This window comes from Stegostoma tigrinum, chromosome 9 (assembly GCF_030684315.1).
Source record: "Stegostoma tigrinum isolate sSteTig4 chromosome 9, sSteTig4.hap1, whole genome shotgun sequence".
NCBI lineage: Eukaryota > Metazoa > Chordata > Chondrichthyes > Orectolobiformes > Stegostomatidae > Stegostoma > Stegostoma tigrinum.
Window position 1 is genome coordinate 35,533,458 of NC_081362.1, and position 25,484 is coordinate 35,558,941.

The window sequence follows — 25,484 nt, forward strand, 5'->3', positions numbered from 1 at the left end:
TCAACTGACCAATTGATAAATCACCCTGGTTCACTATCTGGGAAAACAACCAGCTCTTTAGCATCTTCAAGCAAGGCACATAGCCTTCCAGGTTTTAGATGTTTTTAGCTGACTTGCACAGTGCCTCCAGGGGCTCTGATGTACTTTTCTCTTCTTGAAAAATGTGTTTCTTTTCTCACAATAGTTTCTTCCCGCCTTATTGCTTGTTCTTTCTTTCTACAACTGCGTGCTCATTTCTCTTCTTTCTCTAGCTCTACCTTCTTTACATCAGTAATTTCATTAATTTCACAATTTCCACTGCAGCATAGCCATCCAATATTGAGTGCAACGATTGCTGCTCTGTCTGCCAACGGTCACGCAACAGATTACTGGGACTGCCAAGGCCCTGGCTAGCAGCACTGACAGCAGGTCCATAGGATATAAGTGAGCTAACAAAAAGTGCCAAGTACATTAAAAATTGTGCCTGCAATTCCTGTGTCATGTGGGACCTGTAGGATACTTCATGCGTAGTGAACAAACAAGTCTAATACGTGTCTCCAACGGCCTGAATACAAGGCCAGAAATTTTGCCTTCCTGAGATGGGGCATCTGGTCCTGAAATGCAACATTCACCCTCAGAAGATTGGATTTTCAAATTCTATTCAAGACTTCAGCACAAAATGTAGGCTAAGATCCCAGCAGTGAATTGAGGGATTGGTGAACTTTTGAAAATATCTTCTTTTGGATGAGGAATTAAACCATGTCTTTTCCTGCCCTTTCAGGTAGATTCAATGGATCCTGTGGCATTACTTTGAAATGGACCAGAATAGTTCTATTTACTGTGTGGACAATATTTGTGCTTCAACTAACATCACTAATTCAGATTATATGGTCAATAATGAAGGCATTATCTGAATGCAAGTTCTTCCTTTCTTTCACTAACTTTCTAATAGCACTTCAGTTCAATGCATACTTTTTCCCTTATACTCCAATATTCTAATTTATACCATCACAAAAAACTGCTGATGCTAGCAATTGGAAATGAAACCAGAAATGCTGGAAATACCCAGTTACTATGGAAGCATCTGTGGAGAGAGAAACAAAGTTAATTGATCTGAATTTTACCAACCCCATGGGGATTCTGACTTTGGAGTAATGCACAAAGGCAGCTGAGATTACACATGCTTCCACTCAGCAATCTTACCAGAGTCTTTCTAATTGGTCATTTGTGGGCCAAGCAGTCAGTCAGAATCCTGATGCTGTTAGCCTAATCACAGGATCAACAAATCTGACACTTAAGAAGGATACTCCAAGGCACAACAGGTTTACAACAGATACATTAAAAAGAAAGGAAGTTCCAGAAAAATTCTCAGAGCCAAGTAGACAATAGTTGATTTCCGAAAAAGGAATCGCTTCCCTTCTGGTGTCTGTTTCTTAGGTCCATAAATACTTCTCCTATAACCACAACACTTGCTGCGCTGCAATTAGGTAACTGTTTCAATATAGTTCATGGCCTTCCAACATGGCAGAGAATGTTAACAAAATATTGACATTGAAAAAAATTACACAGTCATTGACTATAAATAGGCCTTTAACTATGTAAAACTTTAGTTAATGCCTTGGGTAGTATATGTAAAATACCATGGGTGATGGGGAAAGATATTAAGGTTTGTGTGACAGCACTTCTGGACATATAAAAAATTAATTGCCTATGTCCTCAGAGTATGTCCCAGATCCCATCATCTGTAAAATGCCCGGTGATTTTAATGTCTCACCCCTAAACCACAAGAGCTAGTCAAATTCATTCAACTAGCTCTGTTTCTTCTTCCTCAGATCATGCCAAATAGCACTTCTGGTTCTCAAAATTATGGCCCGACCCCAGTTTCCAACTTGGACACCAAGAGATGTTCTTTTTTGGCTTTAACCAAAAGCACTCATAATTTAATCAGTTAATCTGAGTGATTACTTGGAACTCCCTTGATCATATCAGTAGAATCAGAGTCCCAACAGTGCAGATAGAGACCATTTGGGCCATCACAATTCCACATATGGGTATAACCACACATTTACTATAGTTAACCCACTTAGACTACACACTACGAAGCAATTTAGCATAGTCAATCCATCTACCATCTTTGGACTGTGGAAGGAAAACAGCACCTGAGGAAACCCATCCAAACACAGAGAAGAATGCAAGCTCCACACAGACAGTCACCCAAAGTTGGAATCGAACTCAAGACCCTAGCGCGCAAGGCATCAGTGCTAACCATTGAGCCACCATGTTGCCTAGTGAACAGTCCAGATTTTTTAAACTTCTCTTCAAAACCTTAAAAGAAACACCTTTTCCTGCATACCATTTCAGTAATTTTTGGAAGCCCTTGCAATCTCTCTAAATGAAGGCTCACAAAGTAACCAAAATCAATAATTTCTGATTATAATCCATGACTGTATCTAAAAAAAAGAAACAGTGTCCTAAAAAGGACTTGGCCTTCCACTTACCAAAACTGGTGCATCTGAAATTATGCATTGAATCAAGTGGCTGCAGAAGTTGCAGTATGATGCAGATTAAAGGGGTCCAAAAGAAAAGCTGCACTAGCATACAGATTCCCTGGTCTCAGCCCACTTGGGATCACTGGGCTACCTGACTGCAATGTGGCTACAAGACAGCAACTCATTATGAACCACTCAGCATTTTCCAGTCAACCTCCAGATTCTCACAGGCTCTAAGGCACATTTAAGTATCCTGAGGTGGCAGGATAAGTGTTATTGCTCCAGGCATGACTACAGACCCTTCACATGAGTGCAGGAAGGAGATCGCTCCTTCCTACCACTACCAATAGCTCTTCCCCAAGGTGGTTGTCTGACTGCAAGTTCCATTTTTTTATTTGAATTTTTTAAATATTGGAAAGAGGCCTCTAAACATTTTTTAGCTCTTCTTTTACTTAGCTATGATTGTAGCCTGCTACCCTTTTCAAGCTGAAAGGTCTTTGATTCGACCTCTATCTTGAAGAGGCTGCTATCATCCTTAATTGAAAGTTGAGTCTGTCTCCAGGCATTAAACAAACATTTCATCAAATGAGTGACTGCTTCCACCCCTGGGATTTGAGAACCACAAACAATCCAAACCTTTGTTCCTCATTTTCAGAAGGAAGTCATGAATTTATTTAAATTTAAACAACACATCAATATAAATTAATCCATACTCAGGCACTAGCTTCCACTAAAATAAATAGGAGTGCCTTGGTGGTCAAGCACATCACTCGGTTAGTTTGGACTCAAATCCAGCCCACAATGGCTAACTAAGCATGTCTTCCATTCTTCACTTAACACAAATATCTCTGATCTCCTCTATTGACCGAGTGATCCTGAGTCAATTAGTTTGGAGACAACTCAACTCACAGGACATAAAACAGGCAGTTTAAAGATTTTTATATTATTTTCAATAATCCATATTTTGCTTCAAATTAATTTCATTTATCTTTATTGCCATCTAACTTAGGGCAAAAACATCTGCACTGGCAATTTTTTTTACCTTATGTACACTAATGATTTCAGGAAAACATCCTAGTAATCCCTTGTACTCTTGGTTTGTTTCCATCAGATAATGCAAGTCCTTTTTGGGCTGTTGAAAACAAGAAGTTTATATCACATATTTACATAACATTTCATTAAAAGCAGCGTTTGCACTCAGATTTCTTTATTTTAATTTCAATTACCATAACATGACAAAAAACAATGCTTTACAGACAGATATTGCATCTCATGTCTAATAAAGACAACTGTTTTTCCCCCCCCAAGCATTTTTGTTTCTTCCCTGATGTGTGGCACATTATCTACGTAGTCAGGGATTAATTATTCCCATTGTTTCCTCAGTGAGGCAGACCTTTGCAAAAAGCAGCATGACAAATTTATCAACAGTCCGGAATGTACAAAAACTGCAAAACTGAACCAATACTCTATTATTCATTCCATTGCCTCATAATCATACCCTTTGTGGTAAAGTGTGATCTCCATGAGAGTACTGAGCACTGCCAAAAGATTTTTTTCTTTCCCACCTTCCCTTTAAATAATTCACACTGAAAAATAACTACTGTTTAGTTTTAATATCACAGTTTACAGTACAATATTAATATCAATATTAAGTAGCATTTTACTTCTTCAATATTACTGGGGAGGCAATGGCCTAGTGATATTGTCGCTGGACTGTTAATCCCAAACAACATGCTGGGGACTTGGGTATGAATCCCACCACAGCAGATGATGGAATTTGAATTCAATAAGTATCTGGAAATAACAATCTAATGATGACTGCGAATCCATTGTTGATTGTTGGAAAAACCCATCTGATTCACTAATGTCCCTCAGGGAAGGAAACTGCCATCCTTACCTGGTCTGGCTGACATGTGACTCCAGACCCGCAGCAACGTGAATGACTCTGAACTGCCCTCTGGGCAATGAGGGATGGACAATAAATGCTGCCTAGTCAGCAACACCCTCATTTTGTGAATGAATAAAGGAAAAAAAACTATTCAAACTAAAAATGTCATGGTACCTGTTCTGCAAAGATGCTGGCAATTTCTTCAAACGTCTTTCCTACTTCAGTTAAAGGATCTGTCAAAATGGATTCACCTGAAACACAAATCAACAACTGAGTTCTTTGGCCAATTACACAGCAATTGATGATAGACACCTTTCACATGGAAATAAATTCCCAACTAAAAGACAACTTTCTAATGGCACAAAGATCTTAAGTTTCCACTTGACTGAACTTCTTTTTGATACAATTCCCCTGACATCTGCATAACTGGCACAAAAAGGATTGGGGAGTTTTAAAACACAAATTGAGTTTCCATGATCTCTTGCAATAATTTAAAAGCACACTGACATCGGCTGACGTCAATCCATGCAGAGTTGATCACAACCCCAGAACAAATTAATCACGAGAGTCTCTTCTAATTTAGAGTCCTTCAAACAGGCTTCAAAAATTAATCTCAGGAGCACAAAAGCTGACGTTTCGGGCCTAACCCTTCTCAGAGGGGGATGGTGAGGCCTGAAGAGATAGGGAGAGAGGGGGGAGGGCGACCGAAGATGGATAGAGAGGAGAGGATAGGTGAGAGAGAGTGGAGGTGGGGAGGTAGGGAGGGGATCAGCCAGTCAGTCTCCCAAGTGATAGACGGGACCAAAATCTCCCCCTCCCCCACTGCATCCCAAAACCAGCCCAGCTTGTCCCCTCCCCCCACTGCATCACAAAACTAGCCCACCTCATCCCTGCCTCCCTAACCTGTTCCTCTCACCTATCCCCTCCTCCCACCTCAAGCCACACCTCCATTTCCCACCTACCAACCTCATCCCGCCTCCTTGACCTGTCCGTCCTCCCTCAACTGACCTATTCTCCTTCCCACCTATCTTCTCCTCTATCCATCTTCGGTCCGCCTTCCCCTCGCTTCCTATTTATTTCAGAACCCTTTCCCCATCCCCTCTCTGAAGGAGGGTCTAGGCCCAAAATGTCAGCTTTTGTGCTCCTGAGATGCTGCTTGGCCTGCTGTGTTCATCCAGCTTCACACTTTGTTATCCTGGATTCTTCAGCATCTGCAGTTCACATCATCTCTGTTCAAAAATTAATCTGGTTCTTTTGACACAAGGACAATAATAGGCAAGTATAGAAAAGTTTCAAATTTGAATATTTAAGAAATGTTTACTCAAACAGGCAATGACAATCTCAGTTATGACAATAAAATGGAAGTAGCTTTGTCTATTTTTGAATCATTTCAAAAATTCTAAATCAGGCTACTCTGAGGTTCAAAATGCTTATTTTTGCGATGAACTCATCTTTAGGTGTATTAATCAAGTGTTACCAAATTACACTTTTACGTTATATGATGCTGAATTTTAGAATTCAGCAATATGCAAATATATTACAAGCGTGCGCACACAGAGGTCGGGAGAGTGTGGAATCAGTTTCTTTTTTAAAAAGCATACAATGCTGCCAAGCACTAAAAATTTACCTAGATTGAAAATGAGATCCTTGAAATAAAATAGCATCGTGCCATCATTTACAAAATATAAAAGTAGTGTTCTAATTCTGGCTCTATTTTCAAAGAAAGGGAACAAAGAGACAAAATGAAATACAGTACTAAAAATACAAAAATTACTTGAGTGGATAACTTTGTTTAAAGTGTGCCAGATGCACTGCAGTGATTGCACCAACTGAATTACAACTTAGCAATGACTCAGAGATAGCAAGAACTGCAGATGCTGGAGTCAGACACATCACAGTATGGAGCTTGAGGAACATGGCAGGCCAGGCAACATCAGAGCAGTATGAAAGGTGATGTTTCGGGTCAGGACCCTTCCTCAGCAATGATTCTAATACCAGCAATTCAGCAGACTTAAAAGCAATGATTTGCAACTGTTCGTAACTTTCTTTATATTCACATGATTTCCTGAATTCTGTAGTAGGCTAGCATGTATGTCTACAGAAGGCTACCCCGAAACACAAATAATAGCATATTACCTTCATAACCACTGGTTGCAAAAACCTGTGAAATGTTTTGCAAAGCTTTTCCCATCTTCTGATATTCTTTGGGCAGTGCTTTAAAGAGAATACAGAACACTTTCATTCCTACACCTTAAAAGCAGTCAACACCAATTGTAGCAGGAACAGAAGTAGGCAATTTAACTCCTTGAACTCATTACAGAATTCGATTAGATCAGAGCTAGCTTGTACCTTAACTCCACTTACTCACCTTGTTTGTAATTTGTTTGCCCAAAAAAAGCATTAAACTCAGTTTTGAAATTTTCAATTGATCTAGTTTCAAAAACTTTAAAAGGACTCCACTATTCTTGGTGTGAAGTCCTCTCTGACACTGACCTGAAAGTTCAAACTCTCTAGTTTGACATTATGAGCCCTTGGTCTGGATTTCCCCACGAGGGAGCAGTTTATTCGGCCACTCAACCCATCGACATCACTTAACGATCACCATAAACATATCAAATTACATCACCTTTATGTTCTATATGAAGAAAAAGCAAGCCTACCAAATGCAACCTGTCCTCTTAATTTAAGCCACCAAATATTATTCTGTTGAATCCATATTTCACCTTCCTAATATCCCCACGCCAAATTATCCTGAGGTGTTTTATACAGACTGATTTCAGGTGGGTTCCAGCCAGACCTCCTGACATTAAAAAATATAAATTCCACCCCTTTTTCTTTGTCTTGAACCTGCCTACTAGGTTTTAATGATTTTTGTACTTGAACATACAATTATTCTGCTCAAAACTGTTCCTAACTAGCACCTCAGAGACAGTAAGAACTGCTGATGCTGGAGTAAGACATAACAACCTGGAGCCAGAGAAGCACAGTGGGTCAGGCAGCAGAGCAGGAAAGCTGGCATTTGCAGCCTGGCCCACTGTGCTCCTCCAGCTCCACACTTATTCCTAGCTAGCATCTTCCCAGTTAGGAAAAAAAAATGTCTTTGCTAAATAGGCCCAATGAAACTGCAGGATGGTTTCGGATCAGATATATGGAGACAGAAACACAATCAACAAGTATAAGACTAATATATGAAACAGACAGCTTTGGTGTACTTCACAGATCTCATCTCTGACTTTGGTCCTATTCTTCCTATATTACATACAGTGAGAGTTTGCTTAAATAGATTTAATGCAAGGTGCAGTGGCAACTACTTGATATCAAAAGTTAGCTGCCCAAAGACTTCCAAAATAAAATCTCCACCCAGCAGTGTCATTGTGATTATTTTAACTTCAAGAATTTGAACAAATCTTACACATTATTTCATATATTTACTTCTTAAAACAGTTAGGTCAGAAATATTTACTACATAATTCTCTGCTTCTGACACTTTCCATTATTCTGTAGAAAATGATGAGCCACAGGGGATGACCGTGAAAACTAAAGTTGACAACATCTACTCATGATGACATAAGTGGCAGGAAATGGTATTGGGCTCACATTTGTCCAGATTCAATTCCGAACCTTATTTTACAACTTGGGCAGCTGTACAGTAGAAGTCCGAGATCAGTAGGATTCCATCAAAAGCCACTTGTTCACTTCCAGTAACTGGCTTTGCAGCAGAGGACAGCAAAAGAGATATGTGAACAACAGGAAGGAAAAACAGAAACAAATACAGGCGCAGAGACAGGTGGATATAGGTAGGAGATAAACAGAATGATTAAGAAAAAGACAGACAGACATTGACAGATCACAAAACTGGGCTTTTTTAATGCCTGTAATCTTGGTATTACAAGTGACAAGGACAGCAAATGGGAAGCTGGATGAATGGAAGGGGGGGCTAAGAAGAGGTGGTAGTAGTGGGCTAGAATGAAAAGGAGGATGCTGTCACAAGGATAAAAGTAGTTTGGGGGTGTCAGGAAAAAGTGAAGGTCGAGAAAGAAGAGCAAGGTGTCAGGGGTAGGGGTGGAGAAAGGAATGTGGCAGCTAATTTCTTCAAATTTAATTCCTGTTTCTGTGGTTACACTATATAGCTCAGATCTAAATGTTGACAATAAAGCTGAACTCCAGTGAGGTGAGAGTGACCATTCTTGACATCAAGGCAACACTTAACCAAGTGCAGCATCAAGGAGCTCTAGTAAAACTGGAGTTAACGGAAATCTGGTGAAAAAAATCTCTGCTGGTTGGAATCAGACCTAGTACAAAAGAAAGATGTTATAGTTGTTCGATGTCAATCATCTCAGCCCCAATACATCACACAGTAGTGCTGCAGGTCCAACCGTCTTTAGCTGATTCTGTCACCTCTATTATAAGGTTCAGAAGTGAGGATGTTTATTGACGATTGCATATGTTTATTGGCATTTGTCACAATTCAGATGCAGAAGCAGTCTGTGTCCATATACAATAAAACAAGGACAAAATTCAGGCTTGAGCTAATGAGTGGCACTAAGAGTGAATCTGAGCATTTCCCCTCAAAATTCACTGGTATTACAACATGGATTCATCACAATCAACATCCTGAGTTTTACTATTATCCAGATACTTTACTGTATCAGCTATATAAATATGATGGCTACAAGGACACTTAATTTGTTGTCACATTTACCTGACAGTGAAAGGTTTTGTTTTGCATGAAGTATAGGCAAATCATAACATACAAGGTCACACAGATCATAGGGTATTTAGACACAGCAAGGTATAACAGGTTATGCAAAGGAAATGCACAAAAACAAGGCCAATACCAGATTTGAAATTAGAGGGGTCCATTCAGTAGTCTAATAAGTGCAGGGAAGCTGTTCTTGAGCCTGTTAGCATGTGTGTTCAAGCTTCTGTACCTTCTGCCTGACAAGAGAGGTTGGAAGAGGGTGTTACCGTTATGGGAGGGATCTTTGATGATGTTGGCAGTTTTTCAGTGGCAACGAGAAACATAGATGGAGTCCGCGGAAGGAAGATTAGCTTTCATAATGGTCGGGGCTGCGTACACAACTTTCTGGAGCTCCTTCTGGAGCACAGCAGCTGCCATATCAAGCTGTTATGCACCCAGATAGCATGCTTCTGTGGTGCAACTGTAAAGGTTGGTGAGGATCTTTATGGACATGCCAGATTTTCAAAGCCTCCTGAGGAAGAGGTTGTGTCTTCTTGACAGCGCATCTACATGGAAGGTCCACAAGATTGTTGGTTATCGTCACTCCGAGGAACTTGATGCTCTTGACCCTCTCCACCTCAGCTCCATTGATGTAGATAGCAGGGTATCTTTCTCCTTTCTTCTTGAAAGGAATGGCCAATTCTTATGTTTTGCTGATATTCAGAGAAAGGTTGTTACTATTGCAACACAATACCAAGCCTTTTATCCCCTTTGTGTTGTTTGATATCCGGCCGACAATAGAGGTGTTGTCAGAAAATTTGTTGAGGACATTCATACGAAATTTGGCTACACAGTTGTGACTGTAAGACCATAAGACAGCGGAGTGGAAGTAAGGCCATTCGGCCCATCAAGTCCACTCCACCATTTAAATCATGGCTGATGGGCATTTCCACTCCACTTCTCTGCACTCCCCCCGTAGCCCTTGATTCCTTCTGAGATCAATTTGTTGATCGCTGCCTCGAAGGCATCCAACGTCCTGGCCTCCACTGCACTCCATGGCAATAAATTCCACAAGCCCACCACTCTCTGGCTGAAGAAATATCGTCTCATTTGTTTTAAATTTACTCCCTCTAATTTTAAGGCTGTGCCCATGGGTCCTAGTCTCTGCGTACATAAAACTTTCTGGAGCACAGCAGTTGCCATACGAAGCTGTTATGCACCCAAATAGAATGCTTCTGAGGTGCAACTGTAGCAGCTGGTGACGGTCTACAAGGAGTACAGAAGGGGGCTCAGTACACATCCTCACAGGGCACCGGTATTGAGGATTATCGTGGAGGTGGTGCTGTTGCCTTACTTCACTGATTGTGGTCTTTGGATCAAGAAGCTGAGGATCCAGTTGCAGAGGGTGGACAGAGGTCTCAGACTTTTGAGTTTGGTTGGGATTATAGTGTTGAAGGCAGAGCTGTAGTTAGTAAGCAAGAGTCTGACATAGGTATTTCAGAAGTGGGAGATCAAAGGAAAGTTATACATCTCCAGACTCCCCAGAGTCTCTCCACCATTTACATGCCATGAGTCAGGATGAAATATTCCGGATGTGTGAAATCCCAACAGAATCCAGGATATATCAATCCACTTGATTAGCATCCAATCCACTACCTTGAATATTCACTCCCTGTACCACTGACACACAGTGACAGTAGTGTGTACCACATGCAATATGCACTCTAGTAATTTGTCAAGCCATCTATGACTGTACATTCCAATTCCTCAACCTCACCACCAGAAGCACAAAAGACAGGAAATGCATGCAAGTGCCATCACCTGCCAGACTCCCTCCAAGGCACACTCCATCCTAAATCTGAACTGTACTGTCATTTTTTCCATTCTAGTTGGTTCAAAATCTTGCAACTCCTTTCCTGTCAACACTAAACCATTAATAGACGGGTAGTAATTCAAGAAGGCAGCTCGTCAACAACGGTCAATTAGGCATGGCTCACCAATGCCGCTGATTACACATATCCCATTGAAAGAAAAACTAGTCCAATACATTGCCATCTGTTTATAGTACTGGAATAATAGTGTCCACAAAACAACAATTCTGTACCAACTTTGTACTATGTTCCATCTTTATCATACAAATCATTAATATTCATTCAAAATTCAACTGGTCACCTTTGCTGATTTCCACACTGCCTGTTGGCAAGTGCCTTTCCTTAGCTCTGTGCTGCAGTGGCTACAGCATGGCTCATGGACAACGGCTGCCTTTCATTAGAAGGGGCTGCAGAAGAGAATGCACTATTCTATTGAGTAGGTTTAAGCCTAGAGGTCTGGTGCCAGATTGCAACACCTTCCCATTAGTGGCACCAGTGACTAAAGCACCAGCAAAAAGTGGCAGTCGTGGTAATACAAATTCCATCACCCTCAAAAACATGTAAATGTGCCATTCCCCTTTGGTGGTGCTTAAATCAATTCTAGTGTTCAGCTCAAACAAATTGCTGAATTTATACAAAAGCCTGAAAGTCTCTTCGAATAATGCTATCTGGATTCATTATGTAGCAGTCTGAGCCTACGTGGCAGAATGTTGGACAGGCACAGCAACAAACACATTGTATATGTCCTCAATGTGAGCTTACACTACAGTACTCAGACACTAGGTGTCTTCTGATTGCGCAATGAAAGCTGAAATATTAATAACAAGTCCTGAATCATGGTGGAGTCTAGAAGGTGTTAGCCACCACTTCTATATTAGAAAGGTCAAGCTCTGAGCTTTGCAAGGATTCCTCAGGTAAGTTGGAGCTAGACTCCTCTTATGCTTCTTCCAAGTGATAACAGGCTTACTGACACATCTTTGAGCACATTTCAATGCACACATCCATCAGCTTTCTCCTCTACATCACACATCAATTTCCTTATCTGAAGCCTCTTTAGCAGAAGTGTGCAAACTGACGGTCAATGCTGCATGCACTTGCACTATCCTTTCTCCTTCTCAAATCAAGGTTCAAAACATGCAAATCCTCTTGCTATGCCACCCTCTAGAGTTCTAGTATTTGAGACAGAATCTGCAAGTATGAAATTGTATTGCATTAGTGTCCTGCTCTTTAGTCTCATTGCTCTCAACAATGCCTGGCCAGCTGATAACCATGGGTAGCTGAAAATAGAGGGGTAGGGTTGTGTTAGTGGAGTGGGGTATGGTGCACTTTTAGTGAGAGGTGCGCACCAACACCACTGGCAGTTTGGATATCAGAAGATATTGTGGTACGAGTGGAAAATGGGATACAAGATGATGCAATAAGTGGGAACTTACTATAATCCTCAATGTTTCAGCCCTTCTGTTGGCTACAGCTCACTGATGGTGCTCCACTTATAGAGAGCAGTATCTCTGTCACAGAATCAACAACGTGCAGCCATTCCTGACCCCACTTGTTAGTTGTTGCTATCTGTAGTTCTGTGCCACCTTGCCTTGCAACAGAGGCTGACATACGTCTGTCAGTGCACTGCAATTGGTTGGGGTGATGGGGATCGCAAATGAATGGGAAGTAGCACGTACAAGATTCAATATTTCCAGCACTAAACAAGTGAGATGAGGAGCAACAATGGATAGAAGCTATGTCTGGCAGATTACATGCAAGGCACAGTACAGTACTATGCAATTTGCTTGCTGTATACAACTGGACTATCGAAAACCTCAAGCAGAGGGTACCCACATATCCCAACAACAGCAAACTAGAAATAGGTCAGAAGTTTGTAATTATTGAAAGCCAAGATGAAGAACCAACTTCAATTTAAAAAGCATATACAAATTGTAAATTGATTACTTTTGACCTGTTTTAATAACAGTGTAAAGTGTCATTTCATTTATTTTTATCCCCTTTCTTTCCAAATCTAGCATGGCCTCATTCAACACCAAACATCCTCAACAGTTCTCAGGACAGCATGACAGCACCACTGGACCAATATATACATACTACTAAAATATATATGAGGAGACCTACCATCTGCATGGTATTTTTTTTTCAAACCAGTAACTCCTCATTATCTCTACTGCAAATTCTCATTCTGACATTGTACCCATTAGTTCTACAGGCTGCTGTGAGGGGAAACATCCTCACTACAATTAGTTGACCATGTCCTCTCACTATATGAAATGTTTCATTAAGATCACCACTCATTCTTCTGAGCTCCAATGAATACCAGACCAACTTAATCAACCTTTCCTCATAAGATAACCTCTTCGTCTAGGAATCAATTGAGTGAACCTGCCATCAATACAGGTACATCCCCTCTTAAATAAGATGATCAAAACAATACACCGTACTATAGTATAGTCTCAGGTGATATAGCTAAAGTAAATCTTTCCTTCTTTTAATAATTCACACCCTTGCATTCCATGCTCCTTCCTAATTATTTGTTTTACCTACTTCTTGAGATTTTTTTTGGGGGGGGCGGGAAACAAGGACTTGCTGGCAGGGGAGCTTTTATTGTCCAAACCTAGTTGCCCTTTAGAAGGTGGTAATGTGCCTTTTTGAACAGCTGCGGTCCAACTCCTATAGGTTGGCGGGGGGGGGGGGGGGGGCAGTGTTGGTGGTGATGAACTCCAGGATCTTGATCCAGCGACACTCAAGGAATAGCAATATATTTCCAACTCAGGATAGTGAGTGGTTTAAAAGGGAAATTGCAAGTGGTGGTGTTGCCCTGTATCTGCTATCTTTGTCCTTCTAGATGGAAGTGGTCATAAAAGGAACAGCCATTTGGTCCAATTCATCCATGCCTACCAGATATCTTATCTAAATCTAGTCCCATTTGCCAGTATTTGGCCCATATCACTCTCAACCCCTCCTATTCATACAGCCGTGCAGATGTCTCTTAAATGTTGTAATTGTACCAGCCTCCACTTCCTCTGGCAGCTCATTCCAACAATGCACCACCCTCTGGATCAAAATGTTACCCCTTTGGTCCCTTTTACATCTTTTCCTTCTCACCTTAAACCTATGTCTTCTGATTTTGGACTCACCCAGTATTGAGATAAGACTTTGCCTATTTACCCTATTCATGCTCAAAGATTTATAAAATCATTAGAAGGTCACCCCTCAGCCTCCGATGTTCTGGGAAAATAGCCGCAGTCTATTCAGCCCCTCCCAAAAGCTCAAACCCTCCAACCCTGGCAACATCTTGTAAATCTTTTCTGAACCCTTTCAAGTTTCACAACATCCTTCCTATAGGAGGGAGACCAGAGCTGAAATGTTCCAAAAGTGGCCTAACCAATGTCCTGTTCAGCTCCAACATGACCTCCCAACTCCTATATTCAATGCACTGACCAATAAAGGCAAGCTTCCCAACACTGCCTTTATTATCTTATCTACCTGCAACTCCACTTTCAAGGAACTATGAACCTGCACTCCAAGTTTTCATTGTTCAGCAACACTCCCCAGGACCTTACCATTCAGTGCATAAATCTTGCCCTGACTTGCCTTTCCAAAATGCGGTACCTTGTGGTTGTCTAAATTAAAATCCATCTGCCACTCCTTGGCCCATATGACTAACATTCCGCTGTATTCGGACGTAACCTTCTTGGCTGTCCATATACCTCAAATTTTGGTGTCATCTGCAAACTTACTAACTCCTCCTATATTCACATGCAAATCATTTATAAAAAAGACAAAAAGCAGTGGACCCTGCACCAATCCTTGTGCACACTACTAGTCACAGGCCTCCAGTCCAAAAAACAACCCACCACCACCACCCTTTCGTCTCATCTCCCCACACAGCTTTTTAAGGTCAGCTGTGAATTTCACGGTTTGTTATTCGTCACCAAACCCCAATGTCCAGGAGGTACTTGAAATCAAACAGCAAAGGCTATAGCTCTCAAGATTCACTGCTGGATCAGATCGCAGTGTAGGTTTCTTTCTCCACTGATTCACTTCCCACCATGTGGTCAGTGCCTTTGCTTCCTTTTCTCTTTTTTAAGTGCCACTGTTTTGATCTTTTTTCCTCCTAAAAGTTCCAAAACAATGCAACAACTTAAAACAGTAATCACTGCTCCTAGAATGTGACAAAATCAATTCCAACGCTGAAAATACCTTTTAAAAAAAAGCAGCAGCTCCTACAGCCACAAATTTTTCCCATCCTCCATGTGGTCATGAGTTTGGAAGGGGCTGTCTAAGGTCAATTTGCTTAAGTGTTAATGGAGCAGCACTCAGCTAGGCAGGTAGGGAGTATTCCATCACACTCCTGACTAGTTCCTTGTAGATGGTAGCCAGCTTTACGGGAGTCAGGTCAGTTATTCACTGCAGCATTCCTATCCTCTGACTTGCTTTTGCAGCCACTGTATTTGTGTTACTAGTAACCCCCAGGATGGTGATTGTTGGATTCAGTGACAGTAACGCCACTGAATGTCAAGGGCAGTGGTTAGGTTGTTTCTTATTGGAGATGGTCACTGCCTGGTATTTGTGTAGTCAGAATGTTATTTGTTACTTGTCATTTGTCAGCCCAAACCTGGGTAATGTCCAGACCCTCTTACATTTGAACATGAACTGTTCTAGTTTCTTAAGTGGCAGCTAACAATGCTGGATATTACGCAAATATTGGCAAACATCCCCACTTCCGACTTTATGAAGGAGGGAACGACCTTGAAGAGCTGAAGATGTGCTAGACCTGAAATGACAGATCTCCAGCAACTACAATCATTTACCTATTTTCCAGGCACAACTCCAAAACACAGCTTTTCCCAGAAAGTCATCGATTCCAGTTTTGCGATAGCTCCTTCATGTCACACTCATTCAAATATGGCCTTCATGTCAAAGGCTATCAATCTCACTTTACTTCTTGAATTCAAGTGCTGTTCACCTTCCGTCACATTACCAATGACCAAGAGTAAGCTCTTCGGTGGTAACTGGCCAGGTTGGATTTGTCCAGCTTTTTGTGTACAGGATACACTGGACAATTTTCCACATTGTCCAATAGATGCCAGTGTCGTAACTATACTGGAAGAGCTCGGCTAGGGGAGCAGCAGGTTCTGGAGCACAAGTCTTCAGAATGTTGCCAGGACACCCTCAACTTTGCAGTCGCTAGTGCCACCAACCATTTCTTGATATCACATGTAGTGAATTGAATTGGTTAAAGACTGGTATCTGAGATATTGGGGACCACTGGAGGAGACAGATGGATCATCCACTCAGCACCTAGATTGAAAAATCGCTGTGAATGCTTCCACCTTATGTTTTGCACTGACGTGCTGGGCTCTTCCAATATTGAGAATGAGGATATTTGTGCACTCTCCACCTCCAGGGAGTCATTTAATTGTCCGTCACTATCCACAACTAGATATGGCAGGACTGCAGAACGCAGAGCTGATTTGTTTGACACATCAGGAGGTATGCCTGGTTATGCTCCCGACATGCCCTCTTTCACCTTCCTTCGAAACAAAGCTGTTTGCCTGGCTTGATGATAATGGCTAAGTGCGGGCCATGTGGGCCATGGGATTTCAGATTTTGGAGTACAATTCTGCCACTGTTCAAGTCTACAGTGCCTCATGGATGCCCAGTTTTGTATTGCTAGACCTATTCAAAGTCTGTCCCATTTAGCATGTTGTGTGTCGCACAACATGATTGAGGGTATTCTTAATATGAAAGAAGTGCTTCATTGGAAAATGGTAGGTTTGTTGATGACACCAAAACTGGAGATATTCTGGACAGTGAAGAAGACTGTCCAAGATTTCATGAGGATCTTAAATCTGTTGGGCCAATGAGTGACAGGCAATGTTTAATTTAGATAAATGTGAGGTGTCGCATTTTCATAAAATAAACAAGGGCAGGGGTCTTACACAGTTAATGGCAGGGCCCTGGGGAGTGTTATTGAACAGAGAGATCCAAGGGCTCAGGTACATAGTTCCTTGAAAGTAGCATCTCAGGTACAGGCTGATGAAATTAGCAATTGGCACACTTGATTCATTGGGATGTCATTACACCTGTACAAGACATTGGTGAGGCCACTTTTGGAGTACTGTTTGCAGTTCTGGACTTCCTGCTATAGGAAGCACGTTATTAAATTGGAAAGGGTGCAGGAAAGATTTACGAGGAGGTTATCAGGTCTGGAGGATTTGAAGAGGGGTTGGATAAGCAGAGACGTGGACATTAGAAGGTTGAGGAGTAACCTTAGACAGGTTTATAAAATCATGAGGGGCATTGATAAGGTGAATAGCAAAAGTCTTTTCCCTAGAGTAAGGGAGTTCAAAACTAGAGGGCATAATTTTAAGGTAACAAGGAAAAGGTTTAAAAAAGAACCCAAGGGTCAACTTTTTCACATAGAAGTGGGTTCTTGTGTGGAATGAAATGGCAGAGGAAGTGGACGACGCCAATACAGTTACAACATTTAAAAAGACATTTGGACAGGTACATGAACAGGAAAGGTTTCAAAGGATATGGGCCAAATGCATGCAAAATGGAATTGGTTGAGTTTGTGAAAACGCAGTGAGCATGAATGTGTTGGACCAAAGGGTCTGTTTCTCTGCTGTATGACTGTATGATTGTGTAGTGGTCACTCTTACTGATACTGTCTTGGATAATTGTATCTGCAGCCGGCAGATTGGTAAAGATGAGTTCAAGTATGTTTTTCTCTCTGGTTGGTTCCCTCATCATCTGCCGCAGACCCAGTCTCACAGTTATGTCCTCTAAGACTGGACCGGCTTGATCAGTGCTGTTGCTGCTGCCAAGCACTCCGTGATAGACAGTGAAATCTCCCACCTAGAATATATTAATGGAGTACAGATTCATCAGCTGAAGGAAGATGGTACATGATAACCAGCAGGTTTCCTTGCCAATGTTTAAACTGAAGTTATGAGACCACATGGGGTGTGGAGACAATTCTGAAGACTCTCAGCAACTCTCCCACAACTGTACAGGGTCTGGGGAAGGGGCATATCCAGGCACGATGATGGCAATCTTTGTCTGTAAGGTAAGATTGAGAGTATGGCTATGAAAGGCTTTTGCTTAAAAAGTCTTTGAGACTGCTCTCTCAATTTTGATACTAGCCCCAGATGTTAGTAAGGACGACTTTGCAGGGTTGACAGGGCTGTTACGTTTATGGTGCCTTGGTCAAAGCCAGGTGGTCTACCTGGTTTTATTTCTTGGTTAGATTTTATAGTTATAATCAAATTATTGACAAGGCATCTAAACTGGGCAATCTGCATCTAAGAATACTTTGTGGGGAGAAGGAATAGGAATTAGAGAGGCACAGGCAATAATTTGTCAGCCTTTCTTGGACTCCAGGACAGTGGAGAATTGCAAACATTGCCGTGGTTCAAGAATAGGGAGCAAGGATACCCCAAGCAAACACGTCAAACCAGCTTTAGCAGTGAACAAATTTCTTGAACCAACAATTAAACTCCAAATTCATTGCCACATGGAAAAATGTGGGTGATTTAAGGAGGGCCAGCATGGATTTCTCAAGGGAAAATTATGTTCTGCTAACATGGGAGTTATTTTGCAGAGGTAATAGAAAAAGTTGAAGGAAGTAATTGTGATGATGTGCAGGAAAGAAACTTCCAGAAGGCATTTCACAGTGCCACACAACAGTTTGTAAGGAAAGTCAGAGCTCATGGAAGGAAGAGACAGTAACAGCATAGATACGAAAACTGGTTTAGTGGCAGAAAACAGAGTACTGGTTAATAAAAGCTTTTCGGATTGAAGGGTTTATAGTGGAATCCCCCAGGGACCAGTGTGAGAACTAATGGAGTGGCATAGAAATTAATGCTAAGGCCTTATACTACCACTAATACCTTGTCTCTGCTAGTAATATTTTACAGGGCACATTATCTATGCCTTTTGGAGATGGTAAAAGCTAAATGAACCAACCATGCCATGAAACAAAAAGCTACACTCATAACTGAGGGAATGAATATGAACATGACGCAAGTGAGATAGAAATGTTGCTGAAACTGAATGAATAGAAGGAAGTGAGTGATAAAACAAATTGACTAGGTGAGGAATTATAATAAAAAGGTGAGGCAAATAAGAGCATTATGTCATCATAGACTCCCTACAGGCCATTTGACAACAAGTCCACACTGCCTCTCACGGCATCCCACCCTGACCTATTCCCCTACCTCTGATTTCCCATATTTAACCCACTTAACACAAACATCCCTGGGCACCATGGGCAATTTAGCATGGCCAAGCCACCTACCCTGCACATCTTTGGACTGTGGGAGGAAACTGGAGCACCCAGAGGAAACCCACACAGACACTGGGAGAATGTGCAAATTCCATACAGACAGTCACTTGAGGGGGGAAAAAAAAAAAATCGAACCTGGGTCCCTGGCACTGAGGCAGCAGTGCTAATCACTGAGCCACCATGCTGCCCATGAGAAATTCAAAATCAGAATTATGAAAAGGAATAGCACTGCATAGTGCAGAGACAGGGGAAAGAGGAGTATGAAGCCTATTGTTGCAAATCTAAGGTTTGAAGGATTGATGTGTTTTGGGACTTAAGATAAAAACTGATGAATGAAGAGACCCATTCAGAATCCTGCTATCAACAGACTTGAGTAGCTTAGTTGCTAAAAATTTAGAGACACTATGTTGCTGTACTGGGAAGAAGGTGGTGTTCATCCCTTATAAACAATGGCAAAAGCATTCGTGCTGGCAGTAAACAGATTAGCTTCCTAAATCCCAGGTAAGTGTTAAGAATGTCAGGCTTTGTAAACTGTTTTACTTTAAGCTGTTTATTTAATTTGAAATTTAACAGCATTGTGAGCGCAAAAGGTCATGTAGCATTCTATGTGTATACAAAGACGCATGTAATTCAGACTTTTCTTGTGAAGACCGAGGGTTTGGCTGAAATACCATATTAATATTTCACTTCTGTCTTGGTATGGACAATCTCATAGTGAAAGAGAAAGTAGATATAGCAAAAGTGCTTTAAAAAAGACTGGTAACTCAGGAAGTAGGCAATTACTTACTCTAACTACAATGCGTTAGAGGGCAGAAAGCATGTAAATTCTTATCAGATGGGTGCGCATGTTGGTGCTAGACTACTGACAATTTAAATTCTACACCGCGTTCAAGAAGCAGGGGTGATATATAGTTACTTGAAGAATCATAGGTTAATTACGAATTGCTAGAGTGTTATAAGCAAATGGTGTTTCATTAACTTATTTATGTACCTTCATAAAATGGAGGAGTAGATGAAAAAGAATGATGCTGCGTAAATAAGCTTTTAAATGAGATTTGGTAAAGAGCCACATAATAGCAAAATTGAAGCCGACGTAATTTAAGGCTGTCTGAAACGATGTTGGTTCAGGGACAAAGCAGAATTTTCATAGGCTGGAAGGAAGTCCGTACTCGTGACTCTGGGGTTGGTGTTGGAATCACTACTTTCTTGGATATAAATTAATGATTTTGATATCGACACACAAGACAATTTGAAAGATAAAACAAACCATTGAAATATAATTTTAAAACAATTTAACAGGTAATAAAACACTTCAGGGCAATAGACAGTTTAATGGGTAGACATATGTCTCATAACATTTAATACAAAGAACGGTGAAATTATTGAATTTACATAGCAAGATTAAGAGTAGAAAAGAATTCTAAATAGAAACTAAGTACAATTTTAAATAGGATTGCAGAAATAGAAACCCCTAAGAGTTGTAGGTATACGATCTTTAAAAGCAGAAGGACAATCTAGGAGAGCTGTTTACAACAGAATATGGGATGGCTTTTTTTGGGAAAGAGGAACAGAGTACAAACCAAAAAAGTCATATTAAACTTTTATAAAGTTGGGCCTGGTTGGACCCCAGAAGGAGCACGGTGACTGGTTCTGGGTACCAGGTTTCAGGAAGGATGTCAAATCACCAGGTTTCTAAGACAAATACTTCAATCACGTGCAGAGAAACTGATATTATTCTCCTTATAGCAGGGTGTTTTTAAGAGAATTTGGTGGAAAAAGTATTCAAAGATCTTGAAGGATTTAGTAAAACAGACAAGAATAAGCCATTTCAGAGACAGTAGGAACAATAGATGCTGGAGAATCTAAGATAACAAAGGTGCAGAACTGGATGAACATAGCAGGACAAGCAGAATCAGAAGTGCAGGAAGGCTGACGTTTCAGGCCTACACTCTTCTTCAGATTTCTGAGGAAGGGTCTAGGCCCAAAATGTCAGCCTTCCTGCTCCTCTGATGCTACTTGACCTGCTGTGTTCATTCAGCTCTACAGCTTGTTATCTAAGAATAAGCCGTTTGCAGAATCAGTAAGCAGAGATCACAAAATTAAGGCATTGACAAAATAGCCAGCTAATGAGGATACTTTAATACAGTAAATAATGCCATGAACTGGAATGCACTGCCAGAACAGGTGATGGAAGCAGATTCAATAGTATCTTTCAAAAGAGGATTGCATTTGTACTTGGGAGGGAAGAACTACACAGAGTTAAGTGGGGAGAGTAGGGATATAGAACTAGTTAGACAGTTCTTTCATAAATATGCTGGGCCAAGTGATCTTTATTTGCGTGCCTGATTCTATGCATTGTAAGGTCAGACAAAGCATTTTGCCACAGCAATTTTTTAAATACCTTGGATAGGTATGAGAAGTAAAACAAATTTTTCGTACCCACCTCCTGCACAGCTTTTCCAGTGTTCCTGTCCCACACCGAGCAGCTCTTTAACCCCATCATCCATGGCTTTTGTAAACTTACTAAACATTTCAACCTTCTGCTCTCTGCAGAGTCAAATGCACAAAAAGTGACTTGATTTCTTTCTAAATGAATTTAAATAGGCTGAACAATAGGATTTGCATAGGAGGAGGAAACTCAAATCAAAAAAGGCATAGGTGATAGAGGGGCAAGGGTAGAAATTTATACTTCTCGCACAAAGTACCTCAAATTTTTAAAATCAGTAATTTTCAGATTATTACCAGTTAACTTGGAACTGTAAAATACATACGCCTCAAGTAGGCTAATATCCTCTGCTGGTGGTTCCACAGTTGAAAAGATCATAATACCAACAACATCATCCTTTTCAGTTTTCCTCTTTCCTAATTTCCATTCCTTCAGGGAATAAAGGAGACAGAAATACAAATAAAAATGAGAAAAAACACTGAAATATTTTCAGTTTCCCTTTCCTGACTGCATTTAAGGGCACTGCATTCAAAAAGAATACCATTTAACAATCTTGTTACAGGTGTGTGAATAAAACATGGACAGTGACAGTGACAGTGACAGAACAATTACAGCTTGTGGTCAAAGTTAAAGATAATCTTCAGTAAATGCTGCCAACAAGATACAACAGCTTTCTAAAAGCATTTACAGTCATTCGAAGAGCTTATGATTCACAAGTGGCATAATACCATAGATCTAGAACAAGTGCTTTTGGCTCCTAATTATTCAAATTTCAGAATAGAGACAATATAAAAAGAAAATGAATGAATGCCATCTCAGTGAGGCATTCCACAAGATAGTACTGCAATCCTAAATGGAGATATAAAAACCACTAGTTATTCTCAAGCTGAGTAGTTTGTTCATTCTGACTTCAAACTTGAGATTTGAGCCAGATGTTTAAATATTTGCCTCAATATTTGCTGAGTCAATGATCAGTTCAAAACATTAAACAGTTTTATACCATAATAAATTGCCCTTCTCAGCAACAGCTAAAGAGATTTCCCCATGTTAACCAATTCCAATGAGCCATCGTCTTTTCTTGAGCCTATAGTTCTGGAGATCTATTGACCTGAAAATAAAAGCAGATTCTAAAAGAAAAGATCATGCATGATCAATATTATTGAATTCTTTAAAGTAGTAACAGGAAGAGTAGACAAGAGTTATATAGCAGCTAAAGTATATTTAAGTTTTCAAATTGCAAACTTACTGCTAAGGAGTTCTTTCCCGGAGACAAAAACAGAAGTTGCCGGAAAAGCTCAGCAGGCAATGTCCGAGAAGAGAAATCAAACTTAATGTTTCGGGTCCGGTAACCCTTCCTCAGAACATGGTTTCAGATCATTGGACCCGAAACGTTCACTGATTTCTCTTCATAGATGCTGCCGGACCTGAGCTTTTCCAGCAGCTGCTTGTTGTTGGATTTACAGCATCCACAGTTCTTTCGTCTCTTTCCCAGAAAGCCAGTTGATGAAGGACAGAACTGTAGCTAATGTTTACATACCTTTATATTAAGTATCAAAGTTCCACGTTGTCTAGTGTTTGCTTGGTAATCATTACCTTTAGTTATTTTAATCAACCTATTCAGACATGTTGTGATATAGCTCCATGTCAGGTGGAACTTGATCCCTCTTCTGGCCTAGAGGTAGAGGCACTACTGCTGTACCGCAAGACCCTCATCACTATACTTTCAACCTGTTTATTTGCAAGAGGTCCAGATGATTGCCCAGTTAATGTTCACACTTGCATACAATACAAATACAGTTATCAGGGTGAAGCAGCAGAATGGTTAGACAGTTTCAGACAGAACAGAGAAACCAAGAGATAAAAGGGTAGTTATTCAAACTAGTGAAAGGTGGGAAAACGGTGGTCACGAGGATCAGTGAGACGATCACTGTTGTTTAGTATTCACAAATAAACTGGACTCAGCTATTAGTAACATCAGTTCAACATTTCTGGCCAATACCAGAAGGAGTTTAATACAGAACAAGACCGTGAAAAAAATTATAAGACAATATTAATAAAAACAGAACTCAAATGTAATTGGCAAATGAATTTCAATACAGATGCAATGTGAAGGGCTGATGGAAGAATAAGGCAGCCACATACTACGTGCAAAAAAGTGGAACAAAGAGGCTCAGGTACACAAATTCCAAAATGTCACAGGCTATACAGCAATTAATAGACCCTAAAAATGTTATGATTTCACTTCTTCAGGAATAGAATTGAAGGGCAAAAAAGTTATTATGTTAAAATTCCAGTAAACTGTACCTCATAACAGGATTACTATGCATAGTTTTTATCTCCATACAGTACTAAAGAAAAATCAAGAAACTGGGCAACGTGCTACATCTGAAGAATGATATGCACGTGGAACTTTCTACTATGAGTAGTCAAAGCAAAGAACACAGATACATTAAAAGGAAAAATTGGATAAGTACATGAGATAGAAAGTAATGAAAAAAAAATTCTGATGATGAAAGTAATTGGTGCCACTACTAGCACTATCCACAGCTTCAGGCTACAACAGGCATGATAAAAATATATGTTGTCACATCAGCTCAACGAAGGCTGATACCACATTTGAAGGAACTGTTTTATCAGGAGAGGTGGAGTACACAAGGCTTGTTCTTATTGGAATACAGAAGAATGAGAGGAAATCTCATTGAAACACAAGATTCTTGAGTTTGTGCCTGTGGTATATTGATAAAAGCTCTGGAATTCAAGGCAACAGCTGAAGCAAACCTATATTGAACTCAAGAGTTCAATAATAAGCAAGAATATATTTTGGCAGTTGAATGTAAAAACATTAGAAGTTGAAACAACATACAGCAATTATTCTCCTGGACAAATTTTAAAATTCACTACCTTCCATCATAAGAATCGACGTTGAAGACCAATGAGTTGCAACTGTTGGACAGGATGCAACAATGGATGCCAATAATGACCTAATCAAATGAAACCATTTTTTCCCCCATTACCCCAATAAACTCAAAAGTGATAGGAAATGGGAGAATGAAAGGGAGGCAAATACCAAGGCACAGAAATGGGTAGCTGGGAGGGCCCCCCATTCTCCTCAAATCAGGGAAAGTACTGAGGATGAAGGTGAAAACTAGAAACAGAGGGGTTTCTATTTTAACAATGTAGAGACATACATTTATTCAAAATGTTGGAAGCTGAGGGGGAAAACCCATGTGACTTATTGGAGTTCATAAGAATAAGCCTGAAATGAAACCCAAAAAGGAAAAAGGCCACAGATCAGATTGTAACTTTAACTACAACTAAGAGACCAGGAGGTAGCACACAAGGTAGCTGAGAGATATGAAAGATTTTCGATAAAAGGGAAGCTGACTCCTTCTTCTTCAAAGAAGCATCAAAGCCCAACACAGCACTTGGGTACAGGAGTTAATCAAACTCAAAGTATTAGTGAATGGAATTGGTAGAGTGTATAAACTATTCTTCTTGATGGAGGGATCAATGATTCGGGGCATAGATTTAAGTTAAGGAGATTTGAGAAGAAGAAACTTTTCACCCAGAGGGTGCTGGGAATCTGGAAGTCTCGATCTGTAAAGGTGGTAGAGGCAAAAACTCTCAACATTAGTAGTATTTAGATGCTTACTTGCAATGCCGAGATGTACATGGCTATGGGCTGGAAAATGGGATTAGACTAGTTAAGTGGTTGTTCTTGACCATGTGAATGTGATGGACTAAACAGCCTTTTTTCTGGGTTCTAGATCTCTGAATAGTTCCACTGTACAAAGCCTAAATTGAAGTATACCTTTTTTTCTGGACTAGTAGTAA

General features: G+C 40.5%; 1 protein-coding gene across 2 annotated transcripts in view; it reads right to left on the reverse strand.

The window, feature by feature from the left end:
* Positions 1-25,484, reverse strand: part of LOC125454706 (sorting nexin-9) — a 196,277-nt gene that overhangs the window by 94,393 nt on the left and 76,400 nt on the right. For both annotated transcript variants that reach the window (XM_059648480.1, XM_059648481.1), the window contains exons 10-14: positions 21,976-22,079; positions 21,648-21,751; positions 6,493-6,570; positions 4,531-4,607; positions 3,511-3,600 (exon numbers count right to left, since the gene is read on the reverse strand). In XM_059648480.1, coding sequence (XP_059504463.1) covers positions 3,511-3,600; positions 4,531-4,607; positions 6,493-6,570; positions 21,648-21,751; positions 21,976-22,079 — 453 coding nt within the window. The remainder of the gene's footprint in view (positions 1-3,510; positions 3,601-4,530; positions 4,608-6,492; positions 6,571-21,647; positions 21,752-21,975; positions 22,080-25,484) is intronic.